The sequence below is a fragment of the Eimeria maxima genome, genomic scaffold (genome assembly GCF_000499605.1).
Source record: "Eimeria maxima Weybridge genomic scaffold, Emw_scaff122, whole genome shotgun sequence".
NCBI classification, from domain to species: Eukaryota; Apicomplexa; class Conoidasida; order Eucoccidiorida; family Eimeriidae; genus Eimeria; species Eimeria maxima.
Window position 1 is genome coordinate 3538 of NW_013564229.1, and position 21151 is coordinate 24688.

General features: G+C 50.2%; 5 protein-coding genes across 5 annotated transcripts; 3 read left to right on the forward strand and 2 right to left on the reverse strand.

Moving 5' to 3' along the window:
• Positions 1 to 2621: 2621 nt before the first annotated feature.
• EMWEY_00015360 (hypothetical protein, conserved) lies at positions 2622 to 4511 on the forward strand (the record flags this gene model as incomplete). The annotated part of the gene is made up of 3 exons (XM_013479558.1): positions 2622 to 3185; positions 3380 to 3574; positions 3762 to 4511. 3 exons carry the CDS (start codon positions 2622 to 2624, stop codon positions 4509 to 4511), a joined length of 1509 nt encoding a protein of 502 aa, XP_013335012.1.
• Positions 4512 to 5124: 613 nt separating this feature from the next.
• Positions 5125 to 8072, forward strand: EMWEY_00015370 (hypothetical protein, conserved; the record flags this gene model as incomplete). The annotated part of the gene is made up of 4 exons (XM_013479559.1): positions 5125 to 5413; positions 5965 to 6821; positions 6943 to 7134; positions 7311 to 8072. 4 exons carry the CDS (start codon positions 5125 to 5127, stop codon positions 8070 to 8072), a joined length of 2100 nt encoding a protein of 699 aa, XP_013335013.1.
• Positions 8073 to 11561: 3489 nt separating this feature from the next.
• EMWEY_00015380 (hypothetical protein, conserved) lies at positions 11562 to 13628 on the forward strand (the record flags this gene model as incomplete). Its single annotated transcript, XM_013479560.1, has 3 exons — positions 11562 to 12398; positions 12529 to 12723; positions 12912 to 13628. 3 exons carry the CDS (start codon positions 11562 to 11564, stop codon positions 13626 to 13628), a joined length of 1749 nt encoding a protein of 582 aa, XP_013335014.1.
• Positions 13629 to 14431: 803 nt separating this feature from the next.
• On the reverse strand, positions 14432 to 17360 carry EMWEY_00015390 (hypothetical protein, conserved; the record flags this gene model as incomplete). Its single annotated transcript, XM_013479561.1, has 8 exons — positions 14432 to 14773; positions 14987 to 15079; positions 15187 to 15550; positions 15871 to 16086; positions 16197 to 16345; positions 16591 to 16734; positions 16870 to 16962; positions 17136 to 17360. The coding sequence occupies 8 exons, from the start codon at positions 17358 to 17360 to the stop codon at positions 14432 to 14434; spliced, it is 1626 nt and encodes a 541-aa protein (XP_013335015.1).
• A 615-nt stretch (positions 17361 to 17975) lies between these two features.
• EMWEY_00015400 (hypothetical protein, conserved) lies at positions 17976 to 19703 on the reverse strand (the record flags this gene model as incomplete). The annotated part of the gene is made up of 5 exons (XM_013479562.1): positions 17976 to 18070; positions 18227 to 18289; positions 18647 to 18837; positions 18980 to 19141; positions 19315 to 19703. 5 exons carry the CDS (start codon positions 19701 to 19703, stop codon positions 17976 to 17978), a joined length of 900 nt encoding a protein of 299 aa, XP_013335016.1.
• Positions 19704 to 21151: the final 1448 nt, after the last annotated feature.

Below are 21151 nucleotides of genomic sequence, written 5' to 3' on the forward strand. Positions count from 1 at the left end.
CGTTATAGAGCTATTTGTGCGAGATGGCCAGACCCATGGTTAGGTTTAGGTAGTGCACAACTTCTCGAGCTATCAACTAAAAACGCTTGGCTACTAGGTGCAGGTTTGCCTCTCCACAGGGCGAACAATCGATACATATTAGCTCCATTCAGTGAATGTTTGGTTCATTAGCATGAAACAATTGACGATCGATCCTTATTTCGTTTCTCGGTTCCATCTCCCTTCAGAGGAGAGGAAGAAAGCCTCTGCCGCTTACCCGCACGTCGTGCTTCAGAGCAAGGAACATTCCTTTTAGTGTCAGCTGCACCACCAACACGAAACCCTTGTCGGCTGCCAAGTGCTCAGATCCTGTGGATCTCCATTGTGTAGATAAAGTAAAGGCTGAGATTTTGTCAAGATCTTAGGAAACTTAGGAGGGGATTCTCCTCGGTTACGCACACACTTTTCTTGAAGCACCTTTCTCATTACTTACCGCTCTGTAGAAAGCCACCCTGCAGCGGGGTGAGCTACGCTGGTCACCCACGCACCGGATGCGGTACGACAAAGTGCAACGCATGTCCAGGATCTTATCCAAAGATTGTTTTGAGTTGCAATATAGCGAACTTAAAATGAGTTTTTTGCAGCGAATTTACAACTACTTGCTTCCTCCTCACTCACCAGGTGTGCAGAGCTCAACCAATCAACTGCCTACCGCCCAACTGCTTGAAACGTAGGGAGAGGATGCGGCTTGCCTTGAGTCACAACGCACCTTGTTGCAACTGGAGGTTCACGAATGCCCCATGTAGCAGTATATACAAGCACGTTTTGTGGGTGAGTGAACACTGTAGGCGGCCGTTTGTCCCTCATTGTCTCATGCCATTGCATACTATGGAAGGGTAAGGGTTGATGCTCCAGCTTCACGCACGGTTGCCATATCGCGAGACGTTATCCTACACATGCCAGAATACGCGTAGAAGTAGAGGACAATGCGCATAAAGACATAATAGATGTCGATTATGTGTACGTACCAGAATACCTACTAATATAAATTGGGGACGTGAATCATAAAACGACTTCAGCAAGAGGATGTCTTGTCCCTAAAATAGGGACAGCGCAGGCTGCTACCGAGCTTGTGTCGATAGGCGTGGATGAGAGGCGCCAGTAGCGGCTGAGAGGGTTTTCGGAGTATAACCTGCACATAATATAGTGAACATCAATACCATTTTATTTAACTAGGATACTGGAGACTATTGACTGATGCGAAGGTTTGTTCACGATAATCCGTTAGATGGTAATCAGCGCAGCTGGCCCGGGAGTTCTGCCAGCAGAGCTGTGTTACACCATCTGAGCAGTGAAAGAAGATGCATGAAACAGGTTCTTTTCATTAAACTATAAAAAAGTCAACCCTTATCAGGCGGTAGCGTTCAACTGGCCAATTCATCTAAGGGATGTGGATGACGAACTTCAGAACTGCCCTCACGTGGCAACGTGGCACTGCCGGTGGATCGACAGAAAAAAGGAAATACGTCAGACTGAGTTGCAATGATTCTCCAATCTTCCATAAGCCACACTTTTATGAAACTGTTAATATGTTGACTTACCTTGCTGAAGGCACCGTGCTGCATGCCCTACGTCGGTGTTGTGGTGCCTACGCGGTAATACGTTCACGTCGGCGACAGGGGCACGACTAGACGTTCCCGCAACTGATATTAGTAGCGCAGGAAGAGATCTGTTTTATGTGATTTCTACGTATTCAGTTGACAACTTTTGAACCATACAAAGCCTCTTTGTGTGCCTTTGTGCAAGTGATTTGAAGCGTGCTCACAGCGGCGTTGTCTTCGGGATCGAAACTGCCACGGCCGCATATCACCGCATAGGCATGAGGTTCCAACGAAGATAGTAGAATCGTTCCTTTCATAGAATCATTACTGTTGTTTTTTCTTTGAAACTGGCAACCGAGCATAAGTTTCGCTTTCTTCGGTGTGAGGTTCCAGACATACCAACTTTGCCCCTCTCTAACAAGATACATACTTTAGGGAGGAAATACAGAAGACTCCATGGCGGCTAGCTGGCTGCTGAGGGAGAAGCCTTTTGAATGGCACAAAACCACCTCCCAGCTGGAGTCAGACTCACCAACGGGGTACCTTAACATACATGTGAACGATGCACTCCTCTGCACAGGGTGCAACTCCTGCTCAGCTCGGTCAAAGCATAGGGCATCATTTCTGGCCACAGCATTCGCTGCAGTGTCAGTTGTCATATTCCTTGCCTACCTATGCAGTTTGTTTATTCGAAGGAGAATTTCCTCTTGGTCATTTGGGCGCAAACTTGCGGGTGGAGCGGATGCCGAAGAAAGTGACGAGCCAGAATCGTGCATCTCAGATACAGATTCAGAAACAGTCCCAAGTACACATCAAGCCCATCGCTTGCGTTTCATCGCAGGTTCGAAGGTGACTCTTCCTGGTGAACCTTGGCATGCCGAATCAGAAACTACCGTTCAGACGTCGCCGCCTTTGGTGAGCAGTGCGGCCATACCCAGCAAACACTTTGTGGCCTCCAGGCCCCAGATAGGCACAGCTGGGGGGCGCATGCCTAGTAAAAGGAAGGAACCACAACATGACGATGATCAAGGATATGCAAAGATGCTTAGACTGGAGGCGCCGATTCAGGTGACTCCGCCGGGGCCCCTTCCATCATATGTACATCGGAAATCGGATTCACTCGTTAATTCTGCCATTTCAGGATATAGAGATGCGTTATCCGAAGATTCATGGGCTGTTGATAATGCATTGACCGAGCATGTTTTGAGTTATAGTGATGATGCAGGCCCTTCGTCAGCTTTTCCATTGCAGACTGGAAATGGACCACGCAAGAAGCCTGGGGCCGAACAGAGCCACCCTGGGCTCATGCCAACAAGCCATGTGTTTTCGGGACTATCTGGAAACCCTTCAGACCTAGGCGAAAATGAATCAACTTATACAACGCCGCTAAGCTTTTTCGAGTCTGTGTTGTCAGAGTCCACCCACACCCCGCAATCAAGCTCTTTAGATATGTGGGTATTGGGAGACGAAGCAAAAGCTTTGGGGGAGGCACTGAGTCTGGTGGCTTCACATGGGACACCTTCTGCGTTGCCTGGTAGTAGCGAAAAGGCCAAGGCGCAGGCAAAAGGCCTTGGGTCCTTATCCGGCATCTCAGCTGGGGGCAGGGTGCATTCAGAAATACTGTGCCATTCTGAAAAGTCACAAAATGATTCTCGCAGAGAGGTAATCGAGGTGGGTCTGTGGCTAAACTGAACAACTGTTACAAAATAGCCTATAGTCACCCAGCAGAAATTGGATCTTTAAGCTTTTGTTGTGGGGAAGTTTGGCTTTGTGTGTGCCACATGCGTGTTGTGGAGTAGCTGCAAGCGAACGCTTCGCTTCAACCATTTACACAGGAACATCCCATTGCTCCTAGACACGGAATGGGAGGACGCGTCCTAGAATCAACTGTTCTTCGGAGCCTATTGTCATCAACGCTTTCCACGAGTGCCATCCCTCCTTCGTCAGATACTGAGGATGAGGCCACGATGAATGAAGAAAAATCATCTGAGCAGGTGGGCTTTTTCTTACACATGACCACATGACGCCTGTGCCAACCTAGTGTTTGATTCGTTCGTGCGGTTTGCTTACTTGCCAACCTATGCTGTTCACTGAGCAGACCTGGTTGCCACTGCTGCTGTGCCAGTAGAAGAATGCACTCGGGGCAAATGATATGGTGTCATTGTGGTATGATTTGAACAGTCGGTATCTGGGCGGGCCCAGTCTGCACTGGAGGACCTCCTTGCTTCGGTTGGATGGCTTGATGAAATGCTACGTGGGGTGCCTGATCACCTCCTCGAAGCACATCCGTTTTACCGTCACCCAGGAGAACATCCAAGTCCCAGCAGAACCTATAACGACAAAAATGCTGAACCTTATCGTACTGGTTATCCAAACATAGTCCCGTTGCTTGCGGAATGCAGGCTTCTACTGAAGAAGCCGTGGCTGGCCTTAGAAGATATGGAGGTGCTCTTAGACTATACTGAGCGCCTGAGCGGATATGCATCCGGCGTCATGCCGGCTCACAGTCGATTTCTCACGACGTCATTTGGTGTAGAAACCATGGGAAGGGTGTTTCTTGTTCTCGATATGCTACACTGCGCAGCAGAAGTTCTTGGGCAAAGTTCCGAAAAGGATCAGTGGTGGCCCGGAATAGTACTTCACATAGAAAATGCGAGATATCGCCGCAGGTCTAGAGTACCACCAAGGCCGTGCTGGAGTTATCCCCTCTTAGTTGCAATGGACGCTGCGTTGGACTTCTATCGAATTGGGGAAAGACCTCCCTTGCGTCTTGTCATTGCAATAAAGCTAGCCCTTTTTCTCTCACCCATGAAGACGAGGTTCAATAAGCCTAAGTGGGACCCTTGGAGAGAAGACGCTAAAGAGTGGCTCCAGTCGATCAAGGCAAGCAAACAAGGGGGTGATCAATCGACAAAACAACCAACAGGTTGAAGGGTATGAAAAGCGTTCAATGATGCACAGTCAATGATGCACAGATGTGCCACTTGTCTCACATTCGCTACAGCCAGAAGAAACTCATTTGCAAAGCTGAGCAAGCGTGCAGGCAAGATGGGCGCAGATTGTTGCCCTTGTCTTCGAAACTTTCGTGTGCCCACTGTAACTAAGACTATAAATGTCTTGTTTTCAAACACCGGCGCCATTGACACCATGCTGTGGGATCAGGTTGCCTAGAAGACGTCTCCTGTTGAGACTCTTACATAATGTATTTATGCCACTAGACGAATCTGAGCTGCCTAATGATAACTGCTGCAGGGCAATGGAATTACGAGTGGATATTGACGCCGCTGCTGGGTAGACAGAGCGAGAATACTTAGGTGCACAAACAAAACACAATACCAGTTAACATATCGATATTGGTTAGTGTGTCTGTTTCAACACAGCTAGAGGGAAGCCAGCAGTTGTCGCTTAGCTCCTCTACGGGACTGGCCACAACGCCCCGATCGACAAGGGCAGTATGTACAACTTCTTTCCCGTTATTCAGAGCTGAAATTGTTTTGATGATGTTTATTTGTTTCTCTTTTCTAGTGCATATGAAGGATTACCCATGGCCTGTCGTACGGCTGTCGTGATCATCAGGCACGCTGTCGCGAGCATATCTACACCGGGGTCGATGGTTCGCACCGTGCGGCGCACAGAACTGGTGCAGAGCATTCTAGTGAAAATCCGCATTTTGTGTGCCTTGTTGGAGTCAGTGCCTTTTGCAACTATCATTGCTTCACGCCTTCGCTCCTCCGGAACTGACGACTTTTCCGTCTCTGCCAACTGCGTGGGAAGACCTGGCACAACCCTTGGCACACCCACCTTCAATCTCGCATCGATGGATCAACCAGAAGGTGCCAGTGGATTTTACGATAAATCCACATAGTATTTCAGCCATCCGGATGCTGTCTCTTTTTTGGAAGCTGTCTTCCTACCCGCCGAGCTCACCTTGTGCACGAGCGATCATTCCCGGAAGTAGCAAATATTTTTCAGGGTAAACGGCTTTTCCTCCCAGACATATCGCTGCAGCAGATTATTTCAAGTGTTTTGTGATGAGTTTTCTGTAATTTTAACTGCGTTCGTCAATTGCTCAAATGCCTTTGTCCATCGGAGCGAGACACTAACGGCGGCTCTATGGCGGCTAGCTCGAACTTTGAGAAGAACTCTCTTACATTGCATCAGATCGACTCCCATTTGTCTTCGGATAGCCTAGCTGGGAAAGGCAAAAGATATGATAAAGATGGGTTGCAAACCATTGCTAAACCCCCCACTCTTCGACCACCACCGGCACGAACCCGACTGGCAGCGCTTGTTGCAGCTTCGGTCGTCATATTTATTGCGTACCTATGTAGTATCTTCACTGAAAAGAGGGTAATTCTTTCGTCTTTCAGTCGCAGACTGGCAGACACATCGGGTGTTAGTGCAGGCGACCTCTCTGATAGATGCAGCTCAGGTTCACTTCAAGGAACATCTCCAGATACTACCCCAGACCTCCCTAAGATTGCATCATCACCTGTTAAAACAAAGGAACTCACACCGGACCCAGACCGTCAAACGACCTCAAGCAAGAGCTTCCCCAGTGTAGAGGTCCCGGGCGAATCGGCAGATCAACTAGTCACAAACAACGAGCAAATAAATTTTAAGAGAAAGGCTGTAGAAGAAACCAAAGATGGGATACAGCCGAAAAAAACCAGGCTTGAGACACCGCTAGAAGAGCCCTCCTTGATACCACCACCTCTCGATCCCGAGACTGATGCACTTATTGATTCTGTGTTGTCTGGGGGTGGGAAGTTCCTGTCCGAAGACTTTTGGGTTCAAGACCCAACGCCGTTGCCAGATCCTGCCCATCATTTAGAGCCTCCCAAACGACCTAATGATCATGGGGTGAATGTGGAAGAGGCTTCGCGCCAGCATGTGGGTGGTTTAGCTCAGGGAGTGTCTCCAGAAGTGCTGGAAAACTCTCCACATCTCGAGAAGAAATGGTTTACCAGTGCATACCAGCCGATGACGTTTGAACATGCGTTGCCAGGAGGCGTCGTCGGGGCGTTCTCAAATTATCGTGGGCATCTTGGGAGGGACAGGGGGGGGATAGTCCCGTCAAGCATGATGCCATCTGCACTGGCCCGTGAAGTTGGACGTTCAAATACTGTGGGAAGCTCTTCTTCGTCATCTGCTAACATGCTTGGAGACCAGAAGCATACAGGGCAGGCTTCCCAGTTGGAAGGGTCACTCAACGACTATTCAGGTGACGATACAAACACGGTAAGCTTGATTGCTGCTTGACAATGAGCAACCTCTTCCATGCCCACCAAGTAGTAGCTTTTCTACTTTTACCGCGTTGTGCCCAAGCATGGGTTCGCAGTTTTTAGTGCTTATTTTGCAGTTTCAGGTTCCTAGAGAATTGAAGCAGTCGCCTGCAAATAACACAAGAGAACAACCAGAGGGAAACGTGATTACTAGCTCTGACAACTCCCTTCCCAGAAGCATACTGTCTTCGAGCTTCGCGACAAACGCTGTTAAAGAGTTGCCTTCCGGAATCACGGGGACGGTCTCGTCGGCATCACAGAAACGACAGGTGTGTTTTTTATGATGTGTAGCCCAAAATATGAGCACAGACAGTGCACGACAATCGGCCATTGCCTACTAGCCACATCGTCGGATGTTCACAGCTTTTTTCACTTTGTGAAATCTGAGTAGACAAGATGAAGATAGACTAAACACAGTCTTCTCTTTGTGGTATGCTTTCTTCAGTACCGATCTCCACTGCCGCTCTACATGCAACGCAGAATTCTGATTTTCTTTAGGTTGCTTGAGAGTATGTATCGAGGGATTTCTGATGAGGTTCTTGAAAGCCATCCGTTCTACAGGCACCCTGGAAGGCAGCCACAGATGAGCACAAAACTCTTCAGATTGTCTATAGCTGTGACATTCCGTCAAGTTAAGCAGGCCCCAATTTCTACAATGGCGCAATGCAGGGAAATCCTGAAGAATAAGTCGCTCACTGTCGAGGAGTTCGAAATGCTTGTGCATCACGTTGAGCGGGTGTTTGGACATGCAACCGGATCCATGCATATAGGTGCTGCTCAGCCAGCGCTGAAGGCAGTGGCTCTTCTGGGGCATATATTCCTGGTTGTTGACATGCTGTACTGTGCGGCGGAAGTGTTGGGGGAAAACTCTAGGAAAAACGTTTGGTGGCCTGAGGTCATGCATCGCATTGAAGGATCCCGGTACTACCTCCCCCGTATGCCTGACTTCTCTGAGTCGCCGTCCTGGATTACTGGAATGGCATGTGCTCTGAACACCGCGCTGGATTACTACAGACGCGGCTTGAGGCCCCCCGCTCGTTTGGTAGTTGGTCTGAAGGAAAAGCTGTTTTGTGATCCAGCCATAAAGAAATTCCAGATTGTCTCGTGGGATCCTTGGAGAACCGATGCCGCAGATTGGCGTCGGTGGGTGACGAACAGAAAGCAAGCGGGAGGAGAGGAAACCGGCGATTCGGCAGGTCGCAGTTGACCATTGGTGCTGTAGACCACAGGAAACAGTACTGACCAAATGTGCACTATCTTCTACTGTGTAGACCTGAGGGGCATAGATGCTTCTCTGGCAGCCCGTTTTACCTGCACCACGTTCGCCCATCTGCTCGCCACAGCACATTTATTGTTCGGTCATTTGTGAGCTCGAGGCACTCAGGCTGTACAGAGAATGACGCTCAGGATCAGCGCTATTTTTGTAGTATTGCCAGTACAGACCAGTTAACGAGGAGGTCAGGTTTGGGGCGTAATGGGCTCCTGCCGGTCTTTTCTACCCCTTGAAGAGGGGTGCAGCGAAGGTATATGGAATTAAACCATCATCCGTATTTTTTTTTCACTTTTATTGTAACGACCATAAGCACTGGGCTTCTGGTGAAGGGGGACCGTCACCCCAAATTGTACTGAAAGTGTACTGTTTTCCTGCTAGGAAAAAATGTGCCAACCCTCGATTCATCTTGATGTGCCTCCGAGGTCCGTTCTGTCTGATGTTGGTATGTCCTTTTTTCTGCTTGCTGACTGGCTTTTTAGTTCCAAGGGGTATATCAACAGATGTACAAGAGATGTTTCTGAATTACAGCAGGATTGCCTTGTATGATGAATTGCAACAATATGCTGTACCACGCATGGCATGCAGCCCCTTATCAATACCATCCCCAATTTTGAATCCAAGGATGCCTGTAGACTGGACGGGAGGTCAGCTCCTTTTGGGGAGTTCTTATTCACTCACGGGAACCCTCAGCTACAACTCGTCTCAATTGGGGTGTGAGGGATGGCAAAGTTGCGAAATGCACGAGCTCTCCGTTGTAGTGCAATGACCGACTCACTGCACTCACCACCTATAAACCTGTTTGTCTTTCAGCAAGATGTACACCTATAAATGGCGCGAAAACCACTTACACCCACATATTTAGCCTCAAACATATTCAAGTCCTATCATGAGGGAAGCAGAGAATGTTATATCTGTCTGCATTTGGCCGCCTAAGGTGGGTCAGTGCCTCAGCGATCCAGACAGCCACAAGCCCTTCATTGGCTCTTGGAGGACCGTCATGGGCTGTTGGAGATCGTAGCCGGTTTGCAGGACTGCCTAAGTGTTCTAAATTATGACTAATATTAAACGGCATCGTTTCGTTTTCGCAAAAGCGCGGATAGAAGGTTACAGGGTGAACTATTGTAGTCCCCATGCACTACAGTATAATCCCACAACCATGGGGGCAGTCAAACTTTTTAGCAAGCAGCGTTTCTATCATGCAAACTATCAGCGGCGACTGCCACTAATGGCGTAGTGTAGCGAAAGCCATCGGTATCATTGGAGGGGAGTTGCTAGTTACGGCAAATTTAGGGCAATTTAAACGAGAGTTTCCAGAAAGTAACGGGTCGCTGCCCTAGTAGCTGTGAGAAGTCCTGCTGCCAGAAGTCGCGTGCATAGGTGGAGCAATGTTCTTTGTCTGGTGGGGAGTCAATATCGCATGTCACGTGTTACCGTATTTCTTTTTGCAAGAGATATTGCAAGGCGGACCAACGTGCAAACATAGCTGGTCTCGTTGGTTGCTTGCACTAACGAAGAAACTGTAGAGAATAGTTGAGGAGTCACTTCACCTTCAGTGGCCAGCATGCAAGCTTATTGAACACGTAGCAAGTAAAGGCGGACCTTGCCATCTCCACTGCAATCTAGAGTATCGAAGTAAACCCGGACTGCTTGGGGAGTATGGAGAAGAGACGAAAGCACCCATGACCGGAAAATAAGGCAGTGCGGAACGGAAAAGACCGGCAGGCGGCCGAGAGCTGGAGGTGCCAACACAAAGCAATTAAAACGAATCTTCGTTATTCACTGATGTAACAACTTAACATGGCAGGGTGCTGATAGTGGCGTGACGAAAGCGGCGCCACTGCGCGGAACACTTTTCCGGGCAGGGGAGCGCCCGTTTGCAGCTGTCGCTGATCGTGTTTATTCGGCTGTACAGTGGGCCGCAAACGTGGCTTTTAGAGGTCCAACCATCAAAATGAATACAAATAATAATAATTTCATAAATGAATTAGGTGACGTTAGAAGGAAAATAAGGCCTTCAACCTAACAGCTCGCGGCATCCCACCAAGGGGGCATGCTGTATGCGGGCACTGTCTCTGAGACCCTGACCCACAACGGGGTCAGTGGTAACCAAATTTATTTCTTGTCTCCCTCGTTTTTCGGCACGTAGAACCGCTATATGAATCAGGGATCGTTTGTTGTTGATTTCAGGACAGCTAAGAAAGTATTCGGTTAGCGTATTGGCAGATCTGTAACATGAGAGTACAACAAGTTGTGTAAGATGACGTGCACTTATCGGTGGGAACCGGCAGTCCTTGCATCGTAGTAAGCAAGACTCCCGATTCCCTAAAACTTGTTTTTAACACTTAGGTAATGAATTTGAAGATCACAGGAGGATTATTTAGATTCCATATAAGTTGGCTGGCTGAGAGGCGCTGTGTTGGTGTTTAAAAGGGATTGGGGCACAACTAGTGCTATACAGACAGCGCACGAGCGCAGGTCGGGGAAGAGTGCTGGAACTATACTTAGTCAAGGCAGTTTTACAGTTTTAAACCTTTAGGTTGAACACTAAATGAGACTTTCCGCTTTGGGTGTGCCGAGACAGGGAGGTTCCCACGTGTTGCGTGGACGGGGTGAGCAATGTGGTTCGCGTGGAACACGCCATCGCACTGTCACGTGGTGACTGCTGAATTCATGGGTAGAAGCAGTTTTCATCAAGATAAATCTCTTTTTGTCGGTTTTCGATACTCTGCTTATGGTTATTAGTTACTCATTTTCTCTTTCTGGAAGGCACAACAGCGGTGCTCCTTCAACACGTTCAAGAACGTGATCTGCACCGGTACACACGAATTCCCATGGAGTATTTGGTCAATCATTCAGGCAATTTTTGGCAATGGTAATTTATTCACAGTGATATTTGAATTTATCTGCCAAATTCGGCACATTCACGCATGCAGATCATAATTGATGCCGACCTTCCTGCGGGGTGCCCCTGCAGAAACCTGCACAATCCGCTCCCTGCACACGGCACCTTTTGGACTTCTAAAGCTGCAGAAAATAATTCTACATTATCTATAATAAGCCAGAGCTGCTCGCGAGGTTATCTTTAGTTGCCCCCCGAGCCCGAATGCCTAAGTACACCGACCCGCAAGTTAGCACGGCGAACCTATGGCGACAAGCACTAACCTTGCGGATACGTACCCTGGCTGGCACCAACCGCAGGAGCATTTGCGTCTTCGTTCTTCGAGCGGGTCTGGCCTCGAAATCTACAATGCAAGACTCAGGCCGAAAAGGGATGCCCTTGCGCGGAAAATGTTGTTACCGCTCGTTGCCATTGCCACAGTCACGGCAGTTATGTTATTTGTCTTCATGTGCAGTCTGTCCATCCGAAGAAGGATATCTGCAATGTCCTTTCATCGAAGGCTGGCGGGGAGCGCGGGAAGCGAAATGGACAAAGAGTCTGATTGGTGCGGTCCAAAGAGGAATTCACCTGTACCTTTAGGACCCTTCGTCATTTCTACAGAACGAGTAGATGCTACATCCCAGGGTTATTCTGGGGAAGGTAGATCAGATATTGCGGTACATACGCACCCCACGGAGGGAACCGCCTTACTCAGAGGGGCGAATATCTTGGGGAGAGCAGCAGCGCAGACAGTGACAGGCGGGGTTGCATTTGGTGTTAAAAGGAAGACAAGGGAAGATGCAATTACAGAGAGCACAAACAAGCGGTTCATGGTTGAGGATGCGCTCGAGAAGTTCCCGCCGGAGCCTCAGCCCCCTATGGATCCGGATCTCGATTCGCTGATTGAAACTCTGTTGTCTAAGCAGGAAAATGTGCTCTTTGATCATTTTTTTTTACTGGATGACAAACAAAAGAATGAAATGGGGGATGTGTTACAAGATGACTCCGCACAGTTGAATCGGGACGCTGCGAACATCCCTGCAACGCCTACTCATGCTTCAGCGCACACCGTGGCTTCAAGAGCGACTTCGACCAATAAGAGCCTAAAAGGGCGTACTGTGTCCGAGAAAAGAAGCTCACAAGCTGCAACCTCACTTAGCCTGTCCTACTATGAGTCGCCAAAACACAGCGCTGCGCTGTCTCCAGAAAGTTGGCTTCTTCAGTATGACGATCGCATTTGGGGAGGCGAGGGGACTATACAGAATACAGATAACCTTTTGTCTCGTGCATCAAATCGCCCCTCTTCAGAATCACAAGGATCCAGTACCATGGTAGCAGAGTCCATCTCTCAAACTCTAAGACATCTCCCCCATGGAGGCCAGGTCGGTTGTTGGATAACCGCTCATCGACTGATGTCTCTCACCCCAGCCCACTGTATCCACTTGCTATTCAATTTATGGCCTTAGTGTGAAAAGCCTGAGCCAGAAGTTTTTAATGCATGGTGTGTAATAGGTACCGACAAATGGAGTGTTTCAGCTACCAACCACTGGAAAGTATGCTCCTTCGGATCAAGGAATTGACACAACTTTAAAGGAACGCGCTGAAGGCAGCGTAGCCGCTACGACCGCAGAATTCAATGTCGTCGGGCCTATCGCTGCAGAAAATATGCCACAGAACACGCCGAAGGCAACAGGGAAAAAAGAGCAGGTGGGTGTCATTTCTCAAGTAGAGGTCTTCAGAAGATAGACAGTCTTGAGCACACCAGTAGCCGCTGCCTCCCTGCTTACCTATTAACATTTTTCGGACACACGTTACCCAGCCTATCAATGCTCCACCAGAACTGAAAAGCGTGCAATGGGGAGGATGGAATTATTGTTGTGGTATGCGCTATCCAGTCAGAGTCTTCTTCACCAAAACAGACAGTCATGGGGTCAATGGCTGCGCCTGAATGGTTCCTGGAAATGTACCCTCAAGTTCCTGATGAACTTCTCCAATCCCATCCCTTCTATTTCCACCCACGAAGCCACGGCAACTTCAGCTCGGAGACTCTAAGAAAAACAGTGGGAGCGTCCTTTCGCCTTCTAAAAAAATTCCCGTTGTCTACACTAGCTGAATTCAGGATCCTGTTGAGGAAAGAACAACTTTCCGAGCACCATTACAGACGTCTACTCTATGCCACAGAGCGCTTGTATGGGTACGCAACGGGTAGCATGCCCAAGCTGGTTCCAAAAACCTCAATTGGTGGCGCCGTAGAAGTTTTGGGGGGAGCTTTTATCGTAGTTGATACGCTCTATTGTGCGGTTCAAGTGCTCGGGGGTAACTCCAGTTCGTGGTGGCCAGATGTAATTAATAGCATTGAAGAAGTACGCTACGTACCACGGGTACGTTTCTCTATAAACAATTCAATTGCGGAGATGCTGGACGTAGCGTTGAACTACTACAGGAATGGAGCGCGGCCTCCTGCCCGTGTGGTCGTCTGCTTGAAGGAAATTCTCCTCGATTCAGCCAGTAGCTTGAAGTTCAGTACCATGTCGTGGGATCTGTGGAGGGCGGACGCCGCAGAGTGGCGCGAGGCCATGGGTCTGGAAGTACCAGAACCGGGCAACCTGTGAAGCTATCGACCAGTGCAGTTCGCAAAATGCTCAAGCACGTGTAGATACGCGTGCCCTGGCTATGTCTGGCAAGACCCCTGCTAAAATGCCTTTGTAACAAGGTCCCATACAATGGTCTCTACCGGCAGCTATCCTGGCTGTCAAGTCTGTTCTCCTGCTTGGGGATGGACCACCTTCCGCCCTCATTTTTCAATGCATTTGCCGCATATCGCTCAGCTTCCGTCGTAGCACTGCCTCTGCACGACAGTATATTTCGTGGAGGCACCTGAATAAACTGAGTGTCGGGGCTCATCCCCTTGCCTGTCCTCCTTCAAACATGGAAATATTAAAGGAAATTCCCCAGCTTGTCCCGTGAGTGTGGCTCATAGGATGCTTTGCACTGGCCAGTGCATTTTCTCTGTGTGAAGCCACAACTGCCAGGGTTAGAATTCGAGGTCCTTTCGAAGTGCATGCACCCTACAATGCACAGCACTGCCGTCGTCCGATGCATTTTTGCGTGGTATTAGCTCGCAACAACAAAATCAATTCGAAATAAGTGATGGGCCGGGATGGCGTGGAAAAGTCCACAAATCGCTGCATCGAGCTGTCTCACAGCATGCAATGCCTCTTCAGTGGTGTCCGTCCACTTCCGAGATCCTGCAATGAGGCTGTTGCAAGGTGGCTGCAGCAATGCTAGCAATGAGGCTGCATACCTTTCTGAGTGCACTGCCTTTGACAAACCTCCTGCCTCAAATGGGGGATATAACGCAGTGCTGAACCGCAGGCCGGCCGAGGTATTGTGTACGCATTGCAACATGCCTCGTTTAGTTGCCAGGTTCCATGTTGGTACTGCTGCTGCTGTTGGTGGTGTTGCCGTTATTGCTGTTGCTTTGCTTGCCCGTGTCCTTTTGGGCAACGAGCAGTCGATCGTCTGACGCAGTGGCGTCCACCACTCCATGCAAAAGCATCTCTCTAGTCTGTTCATCCAAATTTAGGTGCTTTGATACCGAGATGAGCAGCGACTGCACCTGTTCTGTTGCAATGCCATAAAGGGACATGAAGGAACCAAAAGATGGGAGGCTGCTGCAGCAAGGGTTGTTCTCTCTGAAAAGCCTCTCCTGCTGCTGCAGCACATCTGGTCCCGCCGCTTGCCACTTTTCAGACAACTGTGCACACCCATGCATTCGCACCATTAATGAGAAGCCAACTGAAAATGAAAAGGGGGCGAAAAACGAACATAAGGCCATCACTCTCAAACACAGCGACGCACATATTCCAGGTATACTCAGGTGCGTTCCCATGCGTGCTTTGAGCACTCAGATCCTGGCCATGTTCGGTGTCCTCTGGCCCACAATGCATACAGGCCTTCAGCTACTCACTTTCTGTCTCTGTAGTTCTTCACTAACAGTCAGGGCAAGGGCTTCTTCCCAGAATGTCACGCGATTCCAATATCGGTGGTGGTAGACACAACGCTGTACAAGCAACAGGCAGGAAGCACATCGTTACCTCTCCGTATTTACGTGAGACATTCAGCTGAGGGATATCCGATACAAAAGAAATGGTAGGACAGCTGCCTCACATGCAACGACCATCGAACTGCACTCAAGGACGCCTCCTGTTCCCGTTCAAGTCTTTCAAACGAGTTCTCGCTGCTGCTGCTGCTGCTACCGCTGCCGCTGCCGCTGCTGCTGGGATCCTGGTGGCATCCCTCCTGCCTCTTGGACTCTGCATCGGAGAAGTAGATGCTGCCAAGTTGCTGTTGTCGTTGCAGCACCTGTTTCCAGTCCCACTGTCTCTGCTGCTGAGGGTCTTCTGCTGCAGTTCCATGTGCAGCTATCTCGACAGCAAGCAGCAGCAACTGCCTGCCAGTCCATGCATCTAGTTGTGTATCTGCTGCTGTCAACAACCAGTCACAACAGACGCCCAACAGCCGCAACTGAAGCCTGCAACAAGAAATGCTCAACCGAAACAGCGGTCACCTTGGCTTTGCGCCGTTATGACAAAGTGATGTACCAACAAAAAAAGGAGAAACAATAACAGGTTGAACACCAAGGCGCACAGGAATCAACGACAGGTAAGAAAACCACTGCATTGGGGGACAGCGTATTGGTCACGCGCGGAACGCATGGAAACGCCTAACGTGGATAAACGCTACACATGGGAGGAGCAAAGCCGCTATCCAGCTATGTCACACCACTCTAATTCGGCAGCAACATTTCGCAGTATCCGCAAGTTTCGCCCCTGCAATATTAGGGCCGCCTACATGGAAGGTAGCAGGGCTTGTCTGTCAGGCATCTCCCCAGCTCTCTTCCTCTTCGTAGACACCAGAGCCGACAGGAAGGCACTTCTATGCAGTGAGGAAGTCATCTCCTCCTGCAGCAGAGCCATCTTGTGGAGCAGCAAGGAGCACGCCTCTACCGGAAGCAGCAAGCCACTGCTAGATGTTGATGTGACGGGGGTCCAAAGAGCATTAATAAACCTACGAAGGCACATCACAACCACGTAAGCAACTGGGCGGAGAGTACAAAAACAATGTGCAAAGAAATTAGTCCCATGCTCTAGCGCAGCATATACACCACCGAAACGCACTCAGTATACTCATCCTGGAGTCGCTGCACAACGGCCGCATCCGGAGGGGTAGGAAGCCCCGGGATTGCTGCAGTGCCTCCCCCCATTTGTCCCCCTGCTTCCTCCGACGCTCCACCATCCGAAGCGCCAATGGAGTACGCGGCTAAGCTCTGCATAGCAATGAACATCCAGAAGCACGCATTGCGGAATGCACTAATCACTTCACACACGAGTATCAACGAAATGGAACCATCTGCGCACAAAAGCTTATTGGATCAACCAAAGGGCCCCAGCAGCAGCTTCTGCCAGGGAAATCGATCCACATTACAAAATGCCTGATGCAGACAAAGGCTCAGCATACCCAGCAGTTACCACTGAACTTCTAGAGACAACTCACTGCAGCGGATTGCATTACTCGTTGGAAAGCAGACTTTTGCAGAAGCTGTCTTGCCACGTTAGTTGCAGAGGACAGTGGCGTCACGGTAGTGTTGGCATTAACGCTACAGACAGTAGGCTGTAGGCTGTCCCCGTACACTGCGTCTAAGACAGTCCACTTCTCCTGCGAGCGCAGCAGAAAGAGCGACTACAAATGCGGCAATAAGATTATCACGATTGGCATGGTATGTGAGAAAGCCATGGATGTAGAGCAGAAGACTACAGAGCAGCAGCACCCAGCGATGATGCAACAGCTGACGACTGTTGGGAGGGACAAGCTCGGAGGCGTTGCAAGTCTCCGGCCATCAACGAAGTCTTGCAGATCTCCCTCAGGGTCGACTCCCTCAACACTCTGCGCCATCGAAAGGATCCCACACGCACTTGCCCGGCAAGGTGCCCCCACAAAAGCAACTGCCTCAGAGCCAGCATATGGCAAGCAGTTTACGACAGAACGGCAAACGTACACAGTGCGACAGACTGCAGTGCATCAGGTACTGTAGCAGCAGCATAGCACTGGTAGCCCACTTGAATGGAACGCTCCAAATCGTACTGCATGTGCCTGAGATTTGCTGCTACAAAGACACCCGCTCTCGTCAGAGCGTCCCTGAGGCACTGCATACGCTTCAAGTCCATCTCCTCCAAGCAAGAAAGAATGCTCTGCACCCTCTCGCGAGTCACCTTGCTGCGTTGTTGCAAGGCCTGCAGCAGCATCATCACAGAAGCCACCAACCAGACGAGCACGAGGGACATAGGAAACGTGATGCCAAGTAGGGAAGCTGACTCAACCAAGAGATGTAGCAACACCGGCATGGCGGGACCGGGACCAATGCAGCCAAAAACTTCGAAGGAATAACTACATATACCATGTGGCCGATATCGTAAGGGGTGCCATGGAGAAAAGGCACAGTGAGCCGCATACGGAAATAAATGGTGCTTAGGCAACTAAGGACAGCGAAGGAAAGTAGAAGCGAGGAGTATAACGACGAAGCCGCGCACTTACCGAGACCCCCTTCGAGGGCGACACACACACCAGGCGGCAAATTCAGTTCAACGAATGCGAAGCAAAAGGAAACGTCGAAATATCAAACGGCATCAGAGAAGCCAGCACCGGCATGAAAGGAGGGGAACCCCACTAGACAACCGACGAGACACACCTGCACTGAGGCTACGTACGCCTCCTCCGCCTGGCGAGCCTCCACGCATAGTCGGATGCACCTAGCGCAAAAGGCAGCAGCAGCATCTCTAGCCACTATACCACCGCAAAACGTAGCACCTGCATGCGAGACTGCCTACGTCCAAGGAGGTGGGCAACAACATGGAGAATGCAAAGAGAACGGGTAGACTGAGACCGACTGTAGAGCCAATTCAGTCTTCGTCGATGGCAACATAGACAGCGATGCCTGAGCTGTCGCTGCTGCTGCGGCCGCCATCTTGCTGGAGCGCAGGTACTTCTCCATTGCCTGCATAACGATACAAAGCCTAAACACTGACGATCAAATGGTCTTGCCACATGCGGTAGAGATGGGCATGTGGCGGTGAAGCTCGTGGTGGCACCGACGGCAAGATGGCTGCCTCTACGGGACCGGTGTTGCCGTTGGGAGTGCTCCGCAGCATACCCGTTGGTGTTCCACTGCTGCTAAATGGTTTCGCCTTTGGGCCTCCGCCGCGTCCAACTTCACCTGTCAACCGAAACACAATCAACTCTGACAGCGACTCAACAACGGCAGCAGTTCAGTTCTCTGGCTACATGCTTCTTTCTTGGCGGCAGCAACAGCAATGCACAGACCCCTGGCGGCTAAATCAGAACACATTTGCAGGAATGGCTTTCCTGCTGCCCAATCGGTTCACAATATCACACAGCGAAAAACACCGATATGCTCATGCGACTTCGAATGGAGTGCCGAAAAGAGCGGTTGGGCCAATTCGGGTAAGAGGGATGATCTGATTGGAGCAGGGTTGCGGTGGATTCAAGCCCGTGCTCCTGAAAACATCCAAGAGGCACGCCCCAGACGCTTTTTCGGCAAAGCTCCGGCTACACACGAACTGGTGCATGCAGAAGGATAGCCAAGGCGTTGCGACCTGTTTCAGAACTTGCGCGTGGTTCTCAATTGTCCTGTCCAGCGTGGATGCCACGACATCTCTGCGTAAAGCGTCGCAGAGCTCTTTGGCTTGTAGTGCGGTGTTGCCTAAAAGACAACTATAGCTCTGCACAGCAGTGGCGCATGTCCTATCGCAGCACAACGCAGGCGCATGTCTTGTTCTTGTCGTGTGTGGTAAGGCTGTTCTCAGTGCATCTGGTCTCATTTTCCCTTGCCATGTTAGGTCCCCTTGCCCTGCTCCTTTGCCAAACTGTCGTATGCCGTACGCACTTGGATTCTGGGGAAAGTGGCTTCAGAGTTTCCGCGGCGACGTTTAGGGACGCGGCAAAGGCCGATGCTGCTGCTGCCTGCTGCAACAGGGCCCCCCGCAGGCGTTCTAGTAACAGTCTGCCGGCCTCAACGCGCTGAACTGCCGCATTCAAGTCGTGCTGCCTTCGGCGAAGGAGAAGGAGAAGCACCACAGACAAACACAGAAAGGCAAGGAACCACACGGAATACAGCAACGGAAACGCAGCCAACAATACAACACAAAACGTGCGACGCAGGGCGATCAGAGAGCAGTTGAAAGAGTATATTTCCCCAAAGAAATCCAAAGGCAAACTCACAATACATCAACGAAGACGCTCGCAGGCCTTCCCAGGTTGTCTGTTGGGAGACTTCTTCCATGTTCTGAGGCCGTCGTTTGTGCTGCTGCTATTGGCGGTTTCGGTGCTGCTGTCCCTGACGAAGTTGGCTGTCCATCCTCCAGAGATGAGGCTGCCACCTCGAAAGAAATGCCACTGGAGCCGCAGGTTGTTCCCTGCTCGGCGCTTTCACCGGCCTCTACATCGTCAGCCGCTGCTGTGCCCGTCCTTTTAACAACGTCTTCATTGTTTGGGGCTGACTGGCGGGATGGCGCTGGTGACAATACGGGTATAACTGGCTTTGCTTCATCTGACCCAGGACTCACCTTTGCATCACCAGCTTGAGTTGCCTCGGCTTCAGCTGGGCACATGGTGAAACACCCAACGCCCGAAGCAGAGCATGCGTAGTGGTGCTTGCTAATCGAACCTCTATTCCTGTCAAGGGGTGCCCTTCTGTTTAGATAAAAAAACACTTTTTTCAGTTGCCGGTCCCTGTTTTCGTAGTTCAAGGTCGGTTGCAGTCGTCTCTACATGGAGCGTAACGCCTACTCAAGAAACAGCGTTCCTTCGTCAATTTCCTACAATTCAACAACCTCTTTTGCCACACACCTTCATCCGCCAGTGTTTACCTCTCTAATTAATCATGTCAACACAAGGGAAATTAGTCCAGTAAGAAATACGAGCAGGCTTGCCTCAGACACCTGGGGCTTTTTTTGTTGCTGTAGAGCGCTCCACTGCTGCCGTCGCAACGAATCGTGTTTCCCTTTTTAAATGCCAGCGATCAACTTTGGTTAGCGGCAGAATGCGTGTTTTAAATAGGCTAAAACTAGCTGGTTCGTGCTTTAGAAGAGGGGTTAAGTCCTGCAGGCAAAGTGGCCGTTCGAGTGGTACTGTAGCATAGTCGGTGCAGTGATGGCAATTCTGTCTGCGAAGTGGCCACGCAAACCTTTGCCCGACCCTAGAAGAAAAATGACGCTCAAGCAAGGGTTTTCAACGGTAGCCTCCAGTGTTTATCCCAATGGTAAAGAGGGCTTGTTTCTGGCATATCTTGGGGCTGTGTTGCACCTTGGGTTGAGACACGTTGCAACTCATGGCAGCCCCCTCGTCTCCCACAAATAAAGGCATATATACCCCTACGTTTTGTATGCCTTGGAGCTGGGGAGGGAGGTCAGCTGCATTAGTCACCTCCCCAAGTAGTTTTGTTGCATTAGAATGCACAATTACAGGGAGACTTGCAGAGTCCAACGGCCAACCCAGTGTACACGAAGATGGAGGACGCCAGGTGGTGTATACGTGTCCCTCCTCAACGAGATCACGGTGGAACACAAGTTTCTTGTGCTCTGCAAAGAGGTGCTCGCCACTTACAGGGTGCAGCAGTATGCTGGTCATTTGACTTCGCAGTTGTGTTCCAGTCTATCCCGACAATATGCAAAAACCAGCGTTTCATACCCTGCCTCGCAAGTGGGAACCTATGTATGTGCGCCGGGGGCTCGTGAACTCACCCTCCGAGCTGCACGCGACAGGTCACCTACGATTCCTTAGACCCAGTTACTGAGGAGAGAATGGTTGTGTGCAAGGATGAAGTCCCTGTCTTTAGCTGCAATGTGTGGGAGCATATGCAACACCTCCGACGTGGTCTGGAATGGCCTTTCGAGATGCAGTGGTTCATGAAAACACGAAGGTGTTCGCTCTTTACCCAAGTCTGTATGTTGGTCTTGGTGGCAAGGCAGGGAGGGTTGAATGAGACCTGCAGATGATAGAGGCCATTCGGAGGAGTCCACTGACGTTCTGCATTTTTTCGGATGTTCAGAATTTCGTC